The 23,389-nt window shown below is 45.0% G+C and overlaps 2 protein-coding genes and 1 long non-coding RNA gene across 4 annotated transcripts in view; 2 read left to right on the forward strand and 1 right to left on the reverse strand.

Moving 5' to 3' along the window:
* Positions 1–893: 893 nt before the first annotated feature.
* On the forward strand, positions 894–9,630 carry GID8 (GID complex subunit 8 homolog). Its single transcript, XM_082226515.1, has 5 exons — positions 894–1,013; positions 4,200–4,329; positions 4,778–4,974; positions 5,600–5,797; positions 6,755–9,630. The coding sequence occupies exons 2-5, from the start codon at positions 4,212–4,214 to the stop codon at positions 6,926–6,928; spliced, it is 687 nt and encodes a 228-aa protein (XP_082082641.1). The 5' UTR covers positions 894–1,013; positions 4,200–4,211; the 3' UTR covers positions 6,929–9,630.
* Positions 9,631–11,268: 1,638 nt separating this feature from the next.
* On the reverse strand, positions 11,269–14,914 carry LOC309534382. 2 transcript variants are annotated; one of them, XR_014220662.1, is made up of 4 exons: positions 14,776–14,909; positions 13,849–14,587; positions 13,666–13,738; positions 11,269–11,418 (listed from the first exon to the last, which is right to left on the reverse strand). It is a non-coding gene; the product is annotated as an uncharacterized lncRNA (long non-coding RNA). The 2 variants fall into 2 exon arrangements; XR_014220661.1 differs by lacking the exon at positions 13,849–14,587 and having other exon boundaries at positions 14,776–14,914.
* Positions 14,915–15,334: 420 nt separating this feature from the next.
* SLC17A9 (solute carrier family 17 member 9) overlaps positions 15,335–23,389 on the forward strand; it is a 39,463-nt gene continuing 31,408 nt past the window's right edge. Inside the window, exon 1 of the mRNA XM_082226244.1 lies at positions 15,335–15,470. Coding sequence (XP_082082370.1) covers positions 15,337–15,470 — 134 coding nt within the window. The 5' untranslated portion in view covers positions 15,335–15,336. The remainder of the gene's footprint in view (positions 15,471–23,389) is intronic.

Consider the following 23,389-nt stretch of genomic DNA (forward strand, 5'->3'; position numbering starts at 1 on the left):
ACTTTTTATTCTTTACCTGCTTAAAGTCTTATGTGTTCCGTTTATCCATGTGTTTTATCTTATGCTGGTCTGTGACTGAAATAAAGTTTGATACTGATGAATATCAGTGTAATTATTTGTATGACTTACCGTAAATAAATCACCTTAGCCAATCAGTCGTGGAAGAACCTGTGAAACTGGTTTGGTGCACAGGGTGGAGACACAACCACAGATAGAAACATTTTTGTTGCCAGAATTGCAAATAGGCTTCTGCTGGATAGCTCTTCTAAGCATTTTGGGATTCTTCTTAGGGACCTGCACTTCCTCAATGTGCATCCCAATAACATCTACTCAGTTTGCAGGGAACCTTGCCAGCCCGAACTAGACACACCTGGAAATGAATCTCCAACCTTCTGCATGCAAGTCACTAGTTCTAACGCTGAGCTATGTTCTTCCCACAAGAAGGACGTCTTTTCACCCAGGCTTTACCACTTCCATCAGAATGAATTACCTGGACCTGTAGTCATCAGGTTCTATAATGCTGCTTTACTGTTTTTACTAAACAGCTTTATCGTTTCCTTTTTGTATGTCGCTTGAGAATTATTATTATTATTTTTAATTAGAACTTAACAGCTTCAGCCGGTAGCTCATGAGGCTCTCAATCACGGGGTCGTGGGTTCGAATCCCACGCCGGGCCAAAGATTCCCTTGCAGCGCCTTCAAACGCTACGATTTTTAGGCCGTTCTAGGACGCCCATTCTTTATCGACCGTCTCTCCCTCTTTCCCCCTCAGTGCCGATCCCCCCTCTCCCTCGTCTCTATGATTCACGCGACCTTTCGGAGGCGATTGGCTGAGGGCGGCTTTGGCGGAGCTCTCGCGAGAGGCGCGGCCTGCGAGAGGCCGGCGGCGGGGGTGTGGGGGGGGGAGCGGGAGCGAGAGCGAGAGCGGCGCAGGGAGGAGGGGGGCGGAGCAGGTGACGGGGCCTGGCGTTGAAGGCCCGGCGGAGGAGGAGGAGGAGGCGGCGAGCTCGGTCGGTGAGTAAAATGGCGGCGCCGGTGGGGAGAGGGTCACCTGTGGGTGGGGGAAGGAAAGGCGGCGGCACCCCGTGAGGGGCATGGAGGCCGCCTTCTCCGTGGCGGGATGCGGCGGCTGAGGGGGAAGCAGCCATTTTGGGGCGGCGTGAGGCCTGCCTGGTGGCGCCGAGGGGTCCGCCCCCGCCTGGGCCTGCTCTCGGCGGGCGAGAGGAAGGAAGCCCCGAGACGCGGCCGGGAGGAGCGGTGGGCGGGCAGCTCATGTCGCGGGAGACTCTGCCGCCGCCTCTTCTTCCTTACTGGGGGTTTTCCCCTTCTTTTTCTCCTCCCCCCCCCCCATTTGACACGACGCGGCCTCCCCGCCGCACGGGCCAAGCTTCGGGATTTCGCTTCTCTTTATTATTTATACGCTGCTCCCCCGACACGCTCCTTTTTATTTCAAGGAAATGCAAGCTTTCATGGAGCACTTTTTTTAATAAAAAAGGGGGAAATAAAATAAAATATATATATATATATAAGGGAGAAACTGGATCCGATTCCTGCGTGGTGCGAAACGGATTGGAGCGCCTCTCCTTCTCAAGCTTTAAAAAGGCGCTTCTCGTTCTGAGCCTTTCTTTTTTTTTTTTTTGGGTGGGGGGAGGAGGGGAAAGGCTTTTCTCCCTTTTTACGTTCATGTTTCGGTTTTACCCAGAAACAACACACGTGGTTCATCTTAGGCGTGACTTTTGTTTATGGAAACGGGAGCGTTCAGCACTCGGTACACATGGAAACTTACCGTATTTTTTTGCACCATAACACTCACTTTTTTCCTCCTAGAAAGTAAGGGGAAATGCCTGTGCGTGTTATGGAGGAAATGCCTACGGGTGGCATGCCTACGGATTTTCCTCCTCTAAAAACTACGTGCGTGTTATAGAGCGAAAAATACGGTATATATAATGAAAGAAAAAAGAAAGACCGATCTTTTCTCTACCCGTGAACTTCGTAACCATCCTCGGATGTTACGTGTCTTAATTAGGGACGTGTTGGTTTTTAACAGAGCTTTGGAAAGAGGAAAGCGGTTTCAGTTCTGGATGGAGCTGTATCAAAGGGATGCATCTATCCTAATAGATTCCGTTTAGGTGTTTATTGTGACACATTGCTTGAGCTTTATCTTTAAAGGGCTTCCGGTTAGCTCATCACTGGAGACTCCTACGAGGTGTATATTTTGCAACACAGTCCTCAGCAGTTTTTTCAGTTCAGCCTATGCTATCCTTGAAGACCTAATGAGACTGTACAGAGGTGGTAGTGTTGCTAGTGAGTGATAATTAAAGAGACTAAACCTAAAATTTTGTCAAGGAATCATCTAGACTGAGTAAGATACATTTCATGGCAGCAAGACACCAGTTTTCAGTCTGGTGTTCAGCCTTCATGCACCCAAAAAGGGTGGGATTAAACCATACAGCTTAATAGCAATTCCAATATTATTTACCTGTCCTTCCAACAAATAAACATGGGACTTAGTTCTTTTATTTTACAAACAGGAAGCTTAGAGGGAGTGATTGCTCAGGACCCATTATTAACAGTGAGACTAATAGCATATGTATCTTTAGTTGCTGCAAAGCCTCACTGAAACTTATTGTGCCTGATCCCAGTTCTCCCCACCTCTGCAGTGTTGATAGTTTGAAAAGTGCTTTCGGATCATGGCAAAGTTAAGAGAGAACAGCTAGGTGCGAAAGCAGATCTGAGATGCCTTCATATATGTGCCATGGCCATTTGTTCTAATTAGTAATGTGTCATCAGAAGATGAGCTGTGAACCAGAAAATCAAATCTCAGCTCCGTCAATGTGTGTCAATATTCAAGCCAACATTTCCTCAGCCTTTGTTCTGTGACACGGGGGTGTAAAGACACTTGTCTACTTTGTAGGATTGTTGTGAGAATTACTGTGAGGATATATATAAAACTCCTTTGTGCACTCAAAAAGCACTACATGTATAAATGCCAATAATGATTAGGTGCTTGCCACTACAGGTCACGATAGCACTATTATTATTATATATTTATTTATTTATACCCTGCCTTTTTCCCGTATGGGACTCAAGGCAGCTTACAGATAAAAACAATCTCAAAGTATATAAACAAACAATAAACACTGATAGAATTACAACTGTGTACGTATAAAAATGTTTACAACATACAAATAATAAGATGTAGTGCTGTTTTTATTGTAATTAACAGTGCAGGTACTGTGATGAGCATTTGATAAGATGTACTAACCATTCTAGGGACGCGGGTGGCGCTGTGGGCTAAAGCCTCAGCGCCTAGGGCTTGCCGATCGAAAGGTCGGCAGTTCGAATCCCCGCGGCGGGGTGCGCTCCCGCTGCTCGGTCCCAGCGCCTGCCAACCTAGCAGTTCGAAAGCACCCCCGGGGGCAAGTAGATAAATAGGTACCGCTTACCAGCGGGAAGGTAAACGGCGTTCCGTGTGCGGCTCTGGCTCGCCAGAGCAGCGTTGTCACGCTGGCCACGTGACCCGGAAGTGTCTCCGGACAGCGCTGGCCCCCGGCCAATAAATGTGAGATGGGCGCACAAACCCCCGAGTCTGTCAAGACTGGCCCGTTCGGGCAGGGGTACCTTTACCTTTACTAACCATTCTATAGTTACGCCACGTTTTAGGGTAGAACTGCTCATTAAATATGTGACCCCTGCATATAACAAGTGGGTTTGATTTTCCCCTACTCCCTCTTTAATATCTGGGACAACTCACCTATATCCTGACTTCATGATTTGTGCTTCCTAGTTCTTTCTAGTCTTCAAACGCACACCCCTGCCAGCTGATCTATGCATAGAAAGTTTGCTTATGCCAAGACTGATTACTGGACCATCTTGACCAGAATTGTCTCTTCTGATTGATAGTGGCTGTTCTGTGTCCCAGCCGGAACCCTTGTTTATCTGAGAATGTTTTAACTGGCAGGGGGACAGAACCTGGCATGTTCTGCATACAGAACATTTGTGCTCTAAACTGAGCTGCTGTCCTGATGGAGTACAAGCTGTGAAATCAGGACGTGCATAAGTTTACTGTCTCTGGTTGCTGTTTTTGCAGTGAACAGTAAAAGCCATCTCGGAAAAGTAATGAGGTATTTGCTTGTTCTCTTGTATCTGCTCACTCACAGTAATTTATCTTGCCTCTGTTTTTTTCCTCACCCTTCCTAGTGAGGGACAAGAATGAGTTATGCCGAAAAACCCGATGAAATCACAAAAGACGAGTGGATGGAAAAACTTAATAATTTGCACATCCAGAGAGCTGACATGAACCGCTTGATCATGAACTACCTTGTTACAGGTAATCACTCAGCTGGTTTAGAAAATAAAGTTACCACAATAACCATGTACGGGTATTCATTTGAGACATCCTGGGAGTATTTGTGTATTGCAAGAATTTACTAACCTTTCCCCCTGCACACTGTTCTAGCGGTTCTCCTGACAGCACACCTGACCAGTTGGGACCAAGCAGAAGCCTTTGTCAATTCATTAGATGAATCCTGTTTTAAGAAACTGGATTTATAGAAATATCGAGTGTAGTACTGTTCCAGTTAAGCCATTTATGCAGATATTGTTCGATTGGTTTTGCACTTTTTGATGTTTTGTTTATTGTTTATGACTACTTTTGCTATGTTTCTTTATGTGATTTTTAATGTTGTAAGCTGCCTTAATTTTGGAAAGGTGACATACAAATATGATTGATTGAATTGATTTCCATTTTCTGCAAGCAGTTTCTTTTTGCATTTCAGAAGGCTTCAAAGAGGCAGCAGAAAAGTTTCGGATGGAATCTGGAATTGAGCCCAGTGTTGATTTAGAGACCCTGGATGAAAGAATAAAAATTCGAGAGATGATCCTCAAAGGCCAGATTCAGGAAGCCATTGCACTGATCAACAGCCTTCACCCAGAATTGTTAGATACGAACCGGTACCTTTACTTCCACTTACAGGTAAGATTCACATTGAAACTGGCATTGATTACATTTAAAACTAATTGACAGTGGTGAAGGAAGGTTGCTATATTCAGAAAGCCTTTTCTTCTTCTGTTTCGGTATCCTGTATGTATGGTGTGCATTCTTAACACACTTTGGCCTGGTGTAGATAGGAGTAGGCAGCAGAATTGTATGCCCACTTCCTTCTCCTGGGGGCTTTAACCATTGTTTAGCATTGTATCTGCAATGTTATTAACTGTTGTCTTAGTCAACTTGAAGTATCCTGAATTTGATACTTCAGGAACTGAAGAAAATTGTAGCGCCTGTTTTAAGAGGGAAACTAGTTACCATTAACCACTGTTAGTGCTGGTTCAGGCATACTATTAAACCATAGTTAAAATAGGGAAGCAAGGGAAAAGTCATGCTAGCAAATGTAACCTGCTTTCTCTGACATTGCTGCTTTTAACACTCCTTTCAGTAGCTAGTTCCCAACTTCTAATTTAAAGGCTTCACTTGAATGCTCAGCTGACATATTTTTAGAAGAACATTGATCAAGTGAAAGAAACTGAATGAACTGCATTTAATTTTTCTGTGCGGTCTCCCTATTTCTTTTTTCTTTCCTTTATTTGGTTGGCTGGTGCAGCAACAGCATTTAATTGAGTTGATTCGGCAGCGTGAAACAGAAGCTGCGCTGGAGTTTGCTCAGACGCAGCTAGCGGAACAAGGCGAGGAGAGCCGGGAATGCCTGACTGAGATGGAGCGCACTCTTGCCCTGCTTGCTTTCGATAACCCAGAAGAATCACCTTTTGGAGACTTGCTCAACATGATGCAGAGACAGAAAGTAATTGCGCTTAATCCTTTGTAACTAAAATTAGATGTTGCATGCCTCTTAAAAGGGCAATTTTAAGATTTGCTCTTTATTACATTATAAAGAAAAGCTGACTGTACAGTTTTTCACTTTTCATCATCTTTTGTAATAAATCACGTGGCTTTTTTCTGAAAGTTTGCGGGTGGCTTTCAGTTAGCTTATTTAGATTTTTAGTTCATCTTATGCCCCAAAGTTTGAGGATGAGTAGCATTTTTAAAATGTTCTGTGAAAAAGCAAGCTTGAACCAGTTTAATCTTTGGATTGATCAACTGACATTTTACAGCACAATGTGTCTATGCAGAAGGAAGTCCTATTAAATTAAATGGGTCCCAGGTAAGGGGGGTTAGAATTGCAGCTTTAGCTGGTCAGTTGCTGGGAGCAACTTTTACTTGGTGAACATTAGAACAACAAGCTAATTTTGTTCTGTTTTATTCTAAGAGGATGAAAAAGGAAAATATAGATGACCTTTACCACTCCAGTAGGCTTTCTAAGTTACCACTCCCTTTATCTCAAAAAGACCCATACTGAGGTTTTGATAAGGAGCTTTATTTTTATCAGAGGAACACTTCAATTAAATGCTGATGTTTTTGTGGAATTTGATACTAACGTCTGAGCTTTGTTGAAAGGAAGTTACAGAGCTGGGAAATAGCCACCGAGAGCCTCTTGGCATGACCTCTTTCTTTGGAAATTGAAAAAGACGATTACGTTCTATAATATTTCTATTTTGCAAAGTGCTCTGCAATATCCTGCAGCTCTATAGTTCGTATTTTACGGGGGGGGGGCTTGAGACTGATATTTAGTCGCTTGCACAAGGTCATGATACCTGCGGAGGAGTTTAGTCCTTCAGGTCAAAAACTGTTGGTGGATCACGTTGACTCTCTGTGACATATGCATATATTGTGCTAAACTGAGTTGCTCATCTCTCTCTAGGTTTGGAGCGAAGTTAACCAAGCTGTTCTAGACTATGAAAATCGTGAGTCGACACCCAAGCTGGCTAAATTACTGAAATTACTACTGTGGGCTCAGAACGAGCTGGACCAGAAGAAAGTAAAATATCCCAAAATGACAGACCTCAGCAAGGGGACAATTGAGGAACCCAAGTAAAATGTGCAGGTGGACATTTAACACTCGGAACTGCACAGTTATATACATTTTTAATCAGTCTGTGACTGAAATATTTTTACTACAGTTCAGGACTTTGCAATTTGGTTGTGTGTGGGTTTTTTTGTTTTTCTTGGCAAGCATACTTAAAGGGAGATGGGTCCCTTTTTAAAATGCAGCAGATCAGCATTGAGAAGCATTGTTATCACTTTGACCATCTGACTTAGGCTATGCACTGTCATACATTTTAAGCAAAAAACCAAGTCTTTCTTATATATATATATATATACACTGTGCTGAAGGTTTGTAATGTCTGGCTACTGAAACACATTTCGGTGGCCAGTGAATTAATGTTGAAGCTCCTGGCAACTCTCCAGTTAACCTGTCTCTCACTTGAATATTGACTATTTTCTGTGTTAATTTATAGCCAAATATGCATTCCCTATTTATAAACTAGCAACTGGTTGAAGTGATCATTTTGTAAACCTCATGGCAATGTTGTTTTTCTGCATAGAGTATAGCATAGGAAGCTTGTACGCTGTAATTGGAAATAATTCCCTTGCTTTTCACACCTTGGTGACTTATTTATATGGGGCTGAATGTTATATTCATGATGGGCCTAGTTCTCTTCGAAGTATTGCTGACAATAAAGGCTTTTTATTTTATAGTTTTCAAGAATGACAAAAATATGCCTCTGAAACAAGACATGAAATCACTTGGTAATTATATTTTCTTTCATTGGGGTTTTGTTTATTTTTTTAAAAAAATAATAATAATACCAGCTGTAGTATTGGTGTGGGTGGTAGCTACATCCTTAATGCCAACAGTGTGTCTTGGGGGGTGGGTATAAAATACTCAGCTTTGTTGTTATGGCTGGGGCCATTTCCAGTTAGAAGAAACGTCTGATGTAATGCCGATACACTGAAATAGCATGGAAGTTCTTGGGCTGTAATTTATAATAATGATGGTGGAGGTTTTATCAAGTTTCCTGCCTTGGGTAAAGAGAACTGTGATTTTACAAATTTTCCATCTTGGAATTCCCATCTGGTATTTTGAATCACGGCGATAGAGCTTATTTCTACACCAGCTAAAGGCCCTGTAATTCCACGAAGTCCCTCTTATTTTGTTGCTGCCTTGTAGTTTTTGCTAAGGTGTGGGGTGCTGCATCGCATGTATGACTGTCTTAAAGGAATGTTCACTTGTTCCGCTGTTTAGTATTAAGCACTAACCCTTGCTATTTCAAAGATGGCGATACAAAACACCCATTCAGTTAAGTTGCCAGCAGGGCTGTTGAGGAAACGGCAGAATTCAGTAGAAAAGCTGTTAATAATGCTGCTTATAGTCCTGTGGCTATCTGGCCACTGTAGTTTTAATTCCGACACATGCACAAGCCTCCCATGCAAATCTTACATGAAAGCAGCTTCCTCCCGGTTTGCACAATCAATTCAGTAACGTTTTAGATGATTCATTCAGAACCTAAGCTTAGTGGGTAGATGATAAACCTAAAACGATTTGGCTTCTAGCATGCTTAGCTAGTCACTGGGACTCGCTAGTACAATAAATTTCATACTTGGAATCTCTTCCATGCAAACCTCATAGAAATATATGGAAATTGTTTGGGAGAGGTTCCTGGGGAAATGTGCACCCATAGTTGCTGATGATTACTGTGAAAACTTGTTGGCATTTGTATGAAGCTTGGCTCTAGAGAAGGCGCTCTTGTGCAAGCTTTTGAGATATACTAGTTTCACAAGTCTAGTTGAATATAGTCTGTCTTCACCAGCTGAAGCTCTGATGCCACACAGTTTTAAGCTGTTGCGAAACAGACCACCTGACTTTTAGTGTCATGGGCTAGCTTTTTGCTCCTGACAGATGTTTCCCGTTAAATGACCTGTAGCCGCATTTAACCAAGAACAGAGAGTTGCAATTTGTGTGGATAAAGATCTTTTGTTTTAAGGACAATGTGAAACAGTGAAAGTGAAATGGCTCTAAACCTTTCCTCAACTATAACTAGCTTTTCTTCCTGTTCTTGGCTGTTGGATGCAAAAGTGCAGGTTTGGAAAATGTTTGGAGTTTCAGCTTTCAGCACAAAGTTGAACAGGTCACTGCACCAGAAATACTGCACTGCAACCCTGCTCAAGAAGATTCCTGTGTGTTTAGAGCACAAGGTTTCTTCCAAGAGTGCAAAGATAACTGGAACTTCCATTAGCTTACTTAATTCATTTAATTTCAGAGCCAAATATGTGAGATTTCCCCAAGAGGTTTAAATATGACAGTTGAGATTTATTTCCTTTGGGTTTTTTTAAAATATCACACACTGAAGCAGCTTTAATCTGTAAAGTTTTTTGGGTAACTTGAGAGAAAATATTTAAAATGGTATGAAAAAAAGCTATGCATTTTACAGAAAGTTCAAGGGTGTCATCCCAATGGTACTTTTAGGGATCTTTATATTCATGTGTATATAAAATAGTTTGCATATACAAAATATAATATAATCAGTTTGAATTATTCTCAAATGGGGGAGGCTGTGAACCATAACTTATGAAATATTGTACACAGGAATCAGCCCTCACTACGTAAATGGATTTGTCATATGCATGAGAAATGTCTTATCCTGGTGGCTATGGATGAATGGTTGCAATTTTGTTAGCTCCATAATGTTAGATCGCCACTCTTAACTGCTTAGCATTAAATACCACTTTCAACAATACGTTTTACATTTGTGTTTTTGAAATGCTGTCATAAAAAGTATGTGTGGAAAATAAGTTTAAATGCCTCCCACTCCTTCACACTTAGTAACTGCTAACAGTCACTGTAGAGGAGGCAGGGTTGTGTGTACCCTTGAAATAATATTAATATTCCTCAACAAGGTTCGAATTTCATATCAAGAAAATTTTCGTTTCTAAGACCTTTATATATCAAATTGTGGTGATTTGCATAATGATTTTGTGTGTGGCAATGTTTAGTTTAATCAAGTGATATTTTTATGACCTAAAAAGTGATAATTAGAGTAAATTTAATTTTTTTAAAAAGCAAATACTAAAATGTATGATGAGCACTATCTTAAAAGGCAAACACGTGTGCATGGCTGGCGATGACAACTTTTTTTTTCTTATATGAAAATTTAATTGATTTAATTGTATGAGTTTTATAGTCTTAAGACAAATTTAATTGGATTATAGACCCACTTTTTCCCATTGCTCTGGAACAGAACTTGAAGGCAGTGCAGCATGCTGCAGGGGGAAGGAGGAAGAGGTGGCGTTCTGCTGCACAAACAAAAATACATTCAGCTTGCAACGCAGCGTTGGGTGCAACCTGTGGCGTTTATGAGGAATATGTTCCATAGTTAAGGAAGTAGTGTTGCTGGCTTCCATCTGTTTCGAGAGACCACAGAGTGCACTTCTGGGAGTGAAGTCAAACCCCTGCGTTAGCAACACCAAAATGACCTTCCATGGTGTTTAAGCCTGAACAGTATATATGGGGGTTCTGGGCTGCCCAGACAACAAGGCAGCCTTCTCAGCCTCTCTGATGTTGTCAGGGGTTCAGGAGCAGAGGCGAGGGCAAGGGAGGAAACAGAGAGCGAGGGGGAGGAGTCCGAAGGAAAGATGAGCGATGACGACGACCCGAGATCTCAGAGTCTTTCCAGTGAATCGGAAGATTCACAGAAAGGAGCGCCAGTGACCAGAGCAAGGGGGGAGCTTAGGGGGACACCCCAGGAAGAAGGGACAAAAGGGGGTTCAGAGAGCAGCAATTGGAAATCGGGGCCAACGTCCCCAACAGAGCGCAGTGGGGAGGAAGGGCGCCAGGCATCGGGATCCGGCGGCTCGCCGCAGGGGGGAGGGCATGAGTCAGGAGTGGCCACACCTCCATCGGAGAGCGAAGCAACGGTCAAGCGGAAAGTGGAAGGTTGGGCGCGCGCGCCAAGTTCAAATGCACAGGAAGGCGGCACAGTAAGCAGCCCGGAAAGGGAGCCAGGTCCTAAAGCCCACCGCAAGGAGACAGAAGGGTCCGGGGGGTCAGCGTCAGAAGAGTCCCGGAAGGAAGAGACCACGGGGGGCAGAGGGACCCAGAGAAGAACGGTCAGGCGGAAAAGGTGGAGTAAGGCTAGGGTATTAAGTTGGTGTACAGGAGGCGGGGACTCAGACGGAGCTTCGCCGGTCTAGCTTATAAGACGTAGGGCTGCACGCTGCAGCTTGGAATTGGAAACTGTAACTCAATAAAGACTTTTATAAAGTGAACGCTGGCTAGCGTGATCCTCTGTGAGCTGGGATCTGGAAGCAGCCCTGACAGATGTGTTCCAAAGGAAAGCAGAGTAATACGTTTGCACCAGCCTGGCTGCAGTACAAGACGCAATCCAACCATCTTAGGGACTCCACTCCGGATTTGTGTAGAGGTTACTCCTTAGCCCTTTCTTCTCCCAAAGGAAGCAGAGGTTTAGGATCAGTTTTCCTTCTTCCTTCCCAGGTTGATGAGCCCCATCTGCCCCTCACTTCCCTCTACAGCAGGGGCAGAAACAGTCTTCTTGACCACTGGACCCACTATTGGTCTCATCCGCTCAATCTTCACATGCAGGAGAGTCCCAAACTCACCTAGGATTTGAGACCCATTGGCTACCCTCACCTGGTTTAGCTGGCCAGTCAAAGCTGCTCCCGGTGGCTGCTGTCACATGCTGACAGCTTCTAGGAGCCACAAGTGAGAGTTGAGTGCAGGGTGGGGACTAGAGGGGGCCATACTACCCCATATATTGCGCTAAACTGACAATCCCCTTAAATTTCCATATAAACCAACATTCCTAGCATAGATTTCTTGGCTCAGTGAAGACCACATTCATGGAATATTTTAGAAGACAGAAAAAGAATAAACCCATACCTAGCTTTGAGCTGAGGCTACAGGTAAGTCACCAATGTTCTTTCCTTTTAATGAAAGTCACATTATTTTTTTAAAAAATCAGCATTTCCAAAGGCACACAGTTCCTATTTTCCTTCTCTCTAGTTATTGCGCTCTTTGATTTAAAGTTTAAAAATTCCCTTAAGGGGCCCTTCAACGTGTGATAGAGCCATTTAAAATAATATATAATAAAAGTATGGACTAGAGCAGTAGAAAAGATATGAAGGCAATCTGTACGGAATGCTAGAGCTTCCTAAAAGCCAAGCTATTGTGAGAAAGAGGAAGAATTAACACCCAAAGCATGCTGAACTGGAGCCCAGAAGTCACAAGTGCCACAGTCCAGAAGCTGTATTTCTGAGATCAGCTGAGACTAAACAGGATCTCTGTTTCAAAATGTGATTGGGTGGGTGGGATTCTCTGGGAATAAGTGCTTGTTTTAAAGAAGGTACAGATTTTATAGAACATGACAGCTATGCATGCTGCATTCATTAAACCTGCGAGAGCTACAATATCCTGGTTCTCCCCTCATTATTTCTCAAGCAGATTAGAACTCTCTTCAAAGAGGATGAGAGGTTATTATGACAATGGAAGAGTGTGCATACAGAACACTGTATTATGTAAAACACTTTTTCAACAAGGGTGCAACATGATCCTTAGCTTGTAGACTAAGCAAAGAATTTAATGTGACTGCATTCTTCAGTATGCAAAAGAACTTTGTCCTTTAGGATAACTAATTGAGTCAATTTAAGCAACATCCCTGCGCTGGGACTAATACACATTTCCAAATGTGTAAGAGAATGTAAAAAAGGTAAAACCTACATTTTTGTAAGCAGTATGTACATTTGATTTATTCTATCCCACAATGACATTCCTAAAATCTTAAGAGCTACGTGCTCAAAAGTGGTTGTCAATTATAATTTTGTCACATGGATCAAATTAGCAGTCTTAAATATGAAGATAACCTAATTGGTGAGAGTGCCTTATTTGTTTTTTTCTACATATATTAAGAACGTACGGGCCACATATAATGCAAAGAAAGCAAAGCTATACTTCTGAGTAAACCACTTGCGCATGGTTCAGGCTCCGCCATAAGAGCTGCTTAAGTTCATGTGTCCAAAATGACTATTACTGCCTAAGCCTTCATTTCCTAAACACTGAGGATTTGGGATCCTTGCAACAGTGTACATTTACACTAGAGAAAGTCTGACTGGATTGCTCTCCCATACTATTTTAGACACCTGGTTCTTATATTTAGATATGTGGGCAGACTCGGCCAATGCACATTTTCTGGATGGTGGACTTGGCCTATAAGCCTCCAACTGATGTTCACTCAACTGGCCCAAGAGCTGTCATGGGTTAAATGTGGCAAATTTATAGCCAATCCAATTCAATTCAACGGGCAAAACGAGTAGAAAATGGAGGGAATTAGGGCAGTGTCCAGTAACCATGTTTTCACCTGCTTACAATAAATACAGGTGTCTCTCCACTTGCTCAGGGTTTACGTTCCTGGTTACCGCATGAATATGTAAAATTGCGTACAGCGTGGAAGACCCATCTAAAAAGCCAAACTCCGCCACAATCGCTCCCTCCAAACCTTTCTCAAGCTCCAACTCTCCACAGGCCTCAAAGACGGATGCAAAATCTCCTGGGATTGCTGTTTTCCTGCCCCTTTCACAACACTTCTGCAGTTTTCCAACTTTTTGGGTCATTTTTGCCCTCGTCACACCTTTCTGCAGTTTAGACTGATTTCTTTAATTATTTCCTGGCCACCCTCACCTGGGTTTGGAGTGAATCGAGCGTGCATAAGTGGGGAGACCTCTGTATCGGATTGGAAAGCCGGAAAAACAACCTCTTACCTAAATTATTACACGATTTTATTTTCTTCTTGAACTTGTTACGATGCACCACAGCAAATGCTCCAGAGATTTCCTACAAAAGAAAAAGAAAAAAACACGATAGTGTTGTAAACCACTTTGAAGCACCTTTACTGATTTGAGGAATAAATATATATGCAAGACAATTGTAGTTCACTACCCTACCCTGCCAAGCAGGGATGTGGTTGGTGCTGTGGGTGAAACCACAGAGCCTAGGACTTGCCGATCAGAAGGTCGGTGGTTCGAATCCCCACGACGGGGTGAGCTCCCATAGCTCGGTCCCTGCTCCTGCCAACCTAGCAGTTCGAAAGCACACCAAAAAAGTGCAAGTAGATAAATAGGTACCGCTCTGGCAGTAAGGTAAACGGCGTTTCCGTGCACTGCTCTGGTCCACCAGAAGCGGCTTAGTCATGCTGGCCACATGACCTAGAAGCTGTACGCCGGCTCCCTCAGCCAATAAAGCAAGATGAGCGCTGCAACCCCAGAGTCGGCCACGACTGGACCTAATGGTCAGGGGTCCCCTTTACCTTTTTACCCTACCCAGCAGTTCCTTTTTCTAAAGTGGCAGATTTGGTAAACAAGTTGAAACATGCTGCCTTTTTTTTTTTTTTTTTTTTTTTTTGATTGGCTGTGTGTCTTGCACCCATTCTGGGAAGTGCGTACTGTATTTCCTTTCATTTCATTTCTTCAAAGAGGGCAGCACTGACTCGATGCACTAAGTTTGCACAGTCTGGCTTCACAGAGAACCAGCAACAGCAGAGACGCGCGCGGGCACAACCTCTCTTACGCATCTGCTTTCAGTTTTCTGTTTGCGGGTGCCGAAGCCCTTGGCAATTTCCACCATCCGTCGATCCCTCCACCGGATCCTGTTTGCAAACATGACGAACAGGATCAAAAGGCGCTGCTGGAGAGAGAAGGGAGACGTCAATCTCAGAGCGCAAAGTTCTAGGGACGGGAAAGGAGACGCTGCTTCGCGCGCTCGGCAATAGATTTTGCAAAAGAACGAAAGAGCAAAACCGCGCGCGCGCGATCTCCAAATCGCCCAGCACAACAACGCATCTTGTTTCGGATCTTGCATAGCATCATCCTGACCTGCTTCTTGAAATATCTCCGCCTCCGGCGAGACCTTGGCCTTTTCCGACTTCTGCATCTGTCTGCAAACGCGTCTCTCCCGGGCTCCTCCTTTTGCAAGCATCGCCCCCGAGCAGCCTCGACCTTCTGCGGCGAGACTTCCTGCAGAAATCCCCACACAGGAAGAGGAGACGCTGAAAAAAGTGACACGTGGACTTGTGGTGCTTATTGCAGAAGGGCGAAATTAAAACTCCTCTCGCCAGCCCAAACGCTTTTCGCTTCCTCTGCCAGCAAACTGTCAGGGCGAATGGATTCACTTGGCCGAGGGGCCGGTGGTTGGGTTTCCCCTCCCGCTTTTAAATTCAATCAGCATGCCCAATAAACGAGTCATTGAATCATAAAAAATAATAGCAAAAACATCGCCCTTTTTTTTGGACCCCCCCCCCTATTCCCCGGGGGCGGGTGTCACCATCTGTTCGCTGGCATCCAGTTGCTTCGTAGATTTCGGCAGCGGCGGCAAGCCGTTGTACAAGAGGACTTTTGCCTTGTACTGATTATTATTTTTAAAAAATAAAAAGTTGAATGGCTTTGAGTGTCAGTGAAAATGGAGCGCAGGTGTGCGGGGCTGATCTGCACTCTCTCCATCATCTCAAGCAGCAGCTGAAGACCACGGAGGAGGGCATGAAAAAGGATGGCGCTGATTCTTATTGGTCCAGGTAAGTTTCGGCATCATTAACTTTGGGGATGCCACCCTGTGCCAGACCTGGAGGAAGCAAACTGCAGAAGGAAAACTTTCAAAAATGGTGGTTTCCAGCTGCATCTCTTTCTCTCTCTCTTGGGATACTTCCACATGGCTGTTTACTGTGCATTTAGGCTTGTGCACATACTATACATTTAAAGCACCCCCCCCAAAAAAAAAAAAAGAATATTGGGAACTGTAATTTATGCTACAACTTCCAGCACCCTTAACAAACTGCATTTCCCAGGATTCGGGGGCGGGGCGGGAATGTGCTTTAAATAAACGTAAGGTGAGTACACAGCTATATACCGGTAGCACTGTTAATACACGCATGGTTCGTGCAAGGACTATCTGCCCCAAAATGCCATCCCATTTCCTACTTAATCTGGATTTAACCATTTCTGCAGAAAATACGATAAATGGGATGTGATGTGGGGGGGGGACCCCATGAAAAGGCTAAATCTGAATAATAATAATTTATTTATACCCCGCCCATCTGGCTGAGTTTCCCCAGCCACTCTGGGCGGCTCCCATCTGAATATTATTACAGTGGTACTGTACCTCGGGTTAAGTACTTAATTCGTTCCGGAGGTCCATTCTTAACCTGAAACTGTTCTTAACCTGAAGCACCACTTTAGCTAATGGGGCCTCCTGCTGCCGCCGCTCCACCAGAGCACGATTTCTGTTCTCATCCTGAAGCAAAGTTCTTAACTTGAAGCACTATTTCTGGGTTAGCAGAGTCTGTAACCTGAAGCGTATGTAACCTGAGGTACCACTGTATTATTATTAATGCAATAAAACATCAAACATTAAAAAGCTTCCCCATACAGGGCTGCCTTCAGATGTCTTCTGAAAGTCAGATAGTTGTTTATTTCTTTGACATTTGATAGAAGGACGTTCCACAGCGCGGGTGCCACTACCGAGAAGGCCCTCTGCCTGCTTCCCTGTTAACCTCACTTCTCGCAGGGAGGGAACCGCCAGAAGGCCCTTGGAGCTGGACCTCAGTGTCCCGGCTGAATGATGGGGGTGGAGACGCTCCTTCAGGTATACTGGGCCGAGGCTGATTGGAGGGGGGAAAAACCAGGGTGCTTTTGACGATGGTGGGAACCTGTGGGTGCAGCAAAAAACTTGCATTCCTGAGCCAACACTGAGTCCCCATAATAAACAGTTGTGTGGCAGTCCTCTTCTCTCCTTTCTGTTACAGTTCCTGTTTGTGGATTTATGAGCACTGTATTCCCCAAACTCCTATTTTGCTCCCTGTGGTGTGTGGTTAGTTATTCCCTGTCCCATGACAGAACATTAAGCTCTGGTGCTAATTTGTACTGTGCAGAAGTACATAAATAACTTGCACATAAATTATGCAATGCTTTGATTCTGAAGCTGGCCGCATATTCCCTTTTCTTTATTGCCGGATGTGATTCAAAGCTATTTCGTTCGGATTTGCCCACAGCTTATTATTCCACCCTCAATTCCCTTTCTTTGCAATTGTCATGTGGAGTCATTGTATATTATTTGCAAGTGCCGTGCAAAACAGCGGGTTCGATTCCCAAAAAATATTGGGGCTCTTGAAGACGTTATGTAGATAAGCACAATGCAGCCTCTTCATTGGAGCTGGGTGGCTGGCGGTCAGGAATTCTTCAGCTGTTATCCCTGCATTGCAAAGGGTTGGGCGACATGACCTTTGGGATCCTTTCCAAATCTACAGTTCTATGATTCTAAACCTATTTTATTGTATTTTTAATACTTTGTTGGAAGCCGTCCAGAGTGGCTGGGAAACCCAGCCAGATGGGTGGGGTATAAATAAATCATTATTATTATTATTAGGCTATCCCTCCCCCAATGAATCGCATTGCTTCCATGCATTTATTTTGTAAACATGCATTATTCACTTTTAGTTCATTATTTTCTGTTTCTTACGCATCAAAGTTGCATTTGCTTCAGAGAAATGCAAATGTTAGTCTTTATTTTTATTTTTTAAGGCTAGAATTAAAAAGAATTATGATTTGGCCCTCTTGAATGTGCTAAGAGCTACTTGCCTCTCTAACTTGGGCTGTAAAAAGCTTAGCTTGTACCTGTGAAAAGTACAGCGCTTTCAAACCATTTTATTCACATCTAATTTGTTTGGGGCATTTCCACAAACCCTGGGTTTGTTTTGGCAAGGCTTTACTAGTCTGGCAAATGTAGGCCTCCGACTCAAGCATAACAAGCTAAAGTGTTGTTGTTCTGGTTTGTGACCTGTGTATAGAGAGAAAGGGTTCATTAAGTAGGCTATGAGCCACTCCTTCAAGTCATCGGAATGCCTTCTAGTGAGCTTAGGAAACAGCTTCCAAGACAATGGAAAATTAGACAATGGAAATTGGAGCTGCAGGGCTTACGGCACTTCACAGATCAATTAAAAAGGTCTCCTGGTTAGCCAACGTGAGACCTTTTAATTTTGTTTTTTAAGCTATCTTTAATACAATCCTGAGAGCTCTAGATCGTTAAGGGTGCCAGTGGTTATTCGGAGATCCCTATTCTGTTGGGGCATGTGCAGAGTGCCCATCCTCATGCCAACGAAGTGTGCCCAAGGAACAGAGAAACACTTAAACAGTTCTAGGAAGCTACACTTTAGGCTTAAAGGTAAAGGTAAAGGTACCCCTGCCCGTACGGGCCAGTCTTGACAGACTCTGGGGTTGTGCGCCCATCTCACTCAAGAGGCCGGGGGCCAGCGCTGTCCGGAGACACTTCCGGGTCGCATGGCCAGCGCGACATCGCTGCTCTGGCGAGCCAGAGCCGCACACGGAAACGCCGTTTTCCTTCCCGCTAGTAAGCGGTCCCTATTTATCTACTTGCACCCGAGGGTGCTTTCGAACTGCTAGGTTGGCAGGCGCTGGGACCGAACAACGGGAGTGCACCCCGCCGCGGGGATTCGAACCGCCGACCTTTCAATCGGCAAGTCCTAGGCGCTGAGGCTTTTACCCACCGCGCCACCCGCGTCCCTTTAGGCTTACCCAGTGCTTTTTTTCTGGGGGGACTTGTTATTGTTGTTTAGTCGTTTAGTCGTGTCCGACTCTTCGTGACCCCATGGATCAGAGCACGCCAGGCACTCCTGTCTTCCACTGCCTCCCGCAGTTTGGTCAAACTCATGCTGGTAGCTTCGAGAACACTGTCCAACCATCTCATCCTCTGTCATCCCCTTCTCCTTGTGCCCTCCATCTTTCCCAATATCAGGGTCTTTTCCAGGGAGTCTTCTCTTCTCATGAGGTGGCCAAAGTATTGGAGCCTCAGTTTCAGGATCTGTCCTTCCAGTGAGCACTCAGGGCTGATTTCCTTCAGAATGGATAGGTTTGTTCTTGCAGTCCGTGGAACTCTCAAGAGTCTCCTCCAGCACCATTATTCAAAAGCATCAATTCTACGGCGATCAGCCTTCTTTGGGAGGCGGACTTAGGGGTACGCATACCCCTAAACATTTTGTGAATCTTTGTAGTTTTGTCCATTTACGGTTGTTGTAAGAATTTTAGGTCTCAAATACATAGATTAAATGTCCCTAAATTTACAAGGCAAACACATACGTAAGTATGTAAACCATGTGTCTGAAATAGTACAGGAGAACAATCCTGAAACCATTTTGACTCTCCCATATTGACCTCAAATGTTTCTCTGCAAGGAGGAAGGAAAGGGGAAAGCCTCTCCATTGTCTTTTGTTTACCTGTCTTTAGGGTATTTGTGTATGAATAGGGTGAGCCTGTGACCTGGATTCAGGAATTAAAGTATTTACCATCACAAAAGAATGGCCAGGCTGCCCAGGTAAACCAATCTCCTACCAATAGAAAACCCACTTAAGGACTCTATAGGGGCTCTTGGATACCCCATAAGGGAAAAGGAGTAGATTTTGTTTACATCACTGTACTGTATATATTTTTCCTGATTTGAACTATAAACTGGTGATTTTCTTGAGTTTTTAGGGGGGAAAGCACTGGATTTAACCCCGTAGAACAAATGAAATGGTGTATCTTGGATCACAAAGTTAAAGTCTGTTCTGCAAGTAAGATGCTGTCATTATTGCTTCCTGCCCCAATATTTAATGGACAGCACACCGAAATTAGTCCTTTCTTTCCCTTTTCCTCTGCATGCATAAAACCTTATACGTTAACACATTCCGTTCACAAGCCTACAGTTCCCAAAAAGGAGAGAGATTCATTTGTTAAACCACTCTGGGAATTGTAGTTCTGAAGGGGGGGTCTCCTAGCAACTCTCAGCACCCATAATGAACTACAGCTCCCAGAGTTCTTTGGTGAGAGAAGCCCGGGCTGTTTAAAGTGGTATCAATAGTGCTTTAAACATTTGGTGGGAATGTGGCTTAAGTCTTTGAGATGTCACAAGACTACTGCGTTGCTTTTCCTGCGACAGACTTAGCAAAGCTCCCCTTTTCAAAAGCAACAAACCAGTTGTCTTAAGCAATGCTTTGTGTCTGGCTACAACTACTATAGGTAAAGGGACCCCTGACCATTAGGTCCAGTCGTGACCGACTCTGGGGTTTCGGCGCTCATCTCGTTTACTGGCTAAGGGAGCCAGCGTACAGCTTCCGGGTCATGTTGCCAGCATGACTAAGCCGCTTCTGGCGAACCAGAGCAGCGCACGGAAACGCCGTTTACCTTCCCGCCGGAGCGGTACCTATTTATCTACTTGCACTTTGACGTGCTTTCGAACTGCTAGGTTGGCAGGAGCAGGGACCGAGCAACGGGAACTCACCCCGTCGTGGGGATTCGAACCGCCGACCTTCTGATCAGCAAGTCCTAGGCTCTGTGGTTTCACCCACAGAGCCACCTGCGTCCCTTCTATAACTCCTACCCACTTCCAAATTGGGTACCTTTCCCTCGAACAGGTTGAAATTTTTGTCAAGACCTCCTTGCCTGCTTTCTCTCTTGTAACACTAAACACGACCAAGGCTTGCATCAGATTTCCAAAATGTAGCCAGTCGGTGGAAAGGGGTAATTCATAATTTCCACATAATTCATAATTTCCACACTTATCCACCCACCCCAAGCTTTGGTCTAGAACTCAGATTCTTTGGTTGATGCTAACTAATGTTATAAGAAAAACTGCTCCCTTTCCCTTAAGGGGTATTCCGGAGCCCGTATAGAGTCCTTACCTTAAGTGGGTGTCCTTTCAGTAGGAGAAAATAACAGAGGCAAACCAGAGTATATTGAGAAGCAAATCAGCCAGTAAGACTGATCTTTATTCAAGGAACGGTTGCAACAGGGTCCCCGCACACCACGCTGGAGGGAGGAGAACCCTGAACAATGGTGTGCAGGCCCTTATATAGACTTTTGAAATTGCCCACCCTGTAACCCAAGACCACTCCCCCACGAAACATCATACAGACATCACAGAAGGAGACAATCTACAGCAGAAATCCTGTCTTCTAGGATACCTGATAGTGGTCATTGATTGCGTTACCTGGGCAGTCTGGCCATTCTTTTGTGATGGTTAGTTCCTGAATCCATGACACAGGCTCACCCTATTCATACACAAATATGCCCCTAGGACACGATTTGCAAGCAAAAGGCCCAATGGGAAGGCTTTCCCCATTTGCCTCCCTTACTGCAGAGGAATATTTGAGAGTCAAAATGGCTTCAGGATAGCTTTCCCATACTATTAGATACAGGTAGGTAGTTGTGTTGGTCTGCCGTAGTCGAAACAAAATAAAAAAATTCCTTCCAGTAGCACCTTAGAGACCAACACACTTCTGAAGAAGTGTGCATGCACACGAAAGCTCATACCAATAACAAACTTAGTCAGACACATGGTTCATATATTTAGATATGTGTGCATATATTAATATTCTATACAGAGACCTTGAAATTCTTATAACCAGTGCTTTTTTCCTCGGGGGACGCAGGGGTACACATACCCCAAAACATTTTGTGAATCTTTGTACTTTTTTCCCGTTTACTCTATTTATTTTTCCTGATTTGAACTACAAAATGGTGATTTTCTTGAGTCAAAATGAGAGTACAGTACCCCCAAACATTTTTAGAAAAAAAGCACTGCTTATAACACTAAATAATTGAGTAAGCAGAACAACGTCCCACTCCCAGTCCTTCCCCAGGCTCCCCACAAATGTGCTCTGATAGTTGGTTGCCCCAAATTTGGGAGCAGTGTAGGCATAGGCGCCATTGACCTTGCAAAACTCATTCCCACTCATACAGCGATTTAGTTGGCTCCTTTGCCTCTGTTGTAGACGTGGACTGAGCCTGACTGAAACCAGTAAGGCTAATGCGGTTCTAAGCTGTTTTTGAATGCATGGTCAAGGCTTGGTTAATCATTCTCCACAACATGATAAATATACGTAGGCTGGTTAGTTAATTGTTGCGTAAAGGTGGGAAGAAGTTATGACAAACAGGGAAGGAGGCTGTTTGTCAAAGGCTTACAGCTCCAGAGTTCTCTGCACGCAGCTGACTTGAATTTCCTCTCCTGTCCCTCCCAGTCCCTGCCTCTCAAAATATTTTCTGGGCGTTTGGGAGACCCCCCAGAGCAGATTTGGAAAGGGGTCGTGGGGGGTAGAAGAGTAAAAGGAAGTCCTCTTGCACCAGCGGAATCCTTCATTCAACCCCAGCAGTGTTAGAAACTCAATATCTATATCACCAAATGGCTCCTTAAACCAGGGTTACAGTCACCAGAACGGAATGTCTGGTTGCCAATTGGGGGCCAGGCGGCTTGGAAGTCGTATTCTTCAATGTGACATTTTGGTTCCCGAAATTCATTCCGATTGTGCAGATAAAAATATAACGGATAGAATTCTACAGGATGGGTTGTTAGCGTGTGAAAACAGTCAAGATCCAAGTGTCCCTAGGAACATAGCTGTCAACGTTTCTCCTTTTTTAAGGGAAATTCCCTTATTCCGAATAGGATTCCTCGCAAGAAAAGGGAAAAGTTGACAGCTATGCCTAGGAAGGCACCTCTGGATGCATCATCCTGGCTCCTGGGTATCTTCACTTGGTCACAAGTGGCCAGTAGCAAGGTGGAAAATGCACCTGGCGAATTTTGAACGCTGAACCCAAGTGTCTTGTAGCCTGGAATTTGGGAGCAATGAGCTTTTATTATTTATACATACCGTATTTTTCGGACTATTGGACGGACTGGTCCATAGGACGCACCTAGATTTGGGGGGGGAAATAAAGGCAAAAAAAATTTATCCCCCCCCCCCGCCAGGCGCGGGGCTGGGGCGGGGAAGCCCAAGCTTCCCCCTCCCCCAGAACGGGACCCAGAGCCATGCCGAAGCTGCGCGCAGCTTTGGCATCGCTCTGGGAACTTGCGGGGCTGGGGGAGGAGGAAGCCTTCCGCCAGCCTCCAAACCATGTTGGGAGACAGCGGGATGGCGCGCTGCGCCTCTCCCGCTGTCCCCCGAGTTTGCAGGGCTGGGCCAGCCTTCTAACCAAGTCGGGGAACAGCGGGAATGGCGCGCTGCCCCCTGCCGCTGTCTCCCGAGTTTGCGGGGCTGGCGACGGGGAGGAGCAGGCTTCTCCCCCCGCCAGCCTTCTAGACAAGTCGGGGGACAGCGGCAAAGGCGCGCTGCGCCTCTCCCGCTGTCCCCCGAGCTTGCGGGGCTGGCGACGGGGAGGAGCAGGCTTCTCCCCCCGCCAGCCTTCTAGACAAGTCGGGGGACAGCGGCAAGGGCGCGCTGCGCCTCTCCCGCTGTCCCCCGAGCTTGTGGGGCTGGCGGTGGGGCTCTCCTGAAGCCTGGAGGTTGTGGGGCTGGTGGGGGGGAGAAGCAGGCTTGCTTCTCCCTCCCCCAGCCTCCAGATCAGGTCGGGGAATAGCGGGATGGTGGAGCGCCACCATCCCGCTATTCCCCGACCTGATCTGGAGGTTGTGGGGATGGTGGGGGGGGGAGAAGCAGGCTTGCTTCTCCCT

This window comes from Podarcis vaucheri, assembly GCF_965113315.1.
Source record: "Podarcis vaucheri genome assembly, chromosome: 6".
NCBI lineage: Eukaryota > Metazoa > Chordata > Lepidosauria > Squamata > Lacertidae > Podarcis > Podarcis vaucheri.

Coding starts and splice junctions, on each gene's coding strand:
- GID8 (XM_082226515.1), top strand. CDS start 4,212: ATGAGTTATGCCGAAAAACCCGATGAAATCACAAAAGACGAGTGGATG. Junction 4,975..5,599: donor ACCTTTACTTCCACTTACAG/GTAAGATTCACA, acceptor TGGCTGGTGCAG/CAACAGCATTTAATTGAGTT. Junction 5,798..6,754: donor ACATGATGCAGAGACAGAAA/GTAATTGCGCTT, acceptor ATCTCTCTCTAG/GTTTGGAGCGAAGTTAACCA.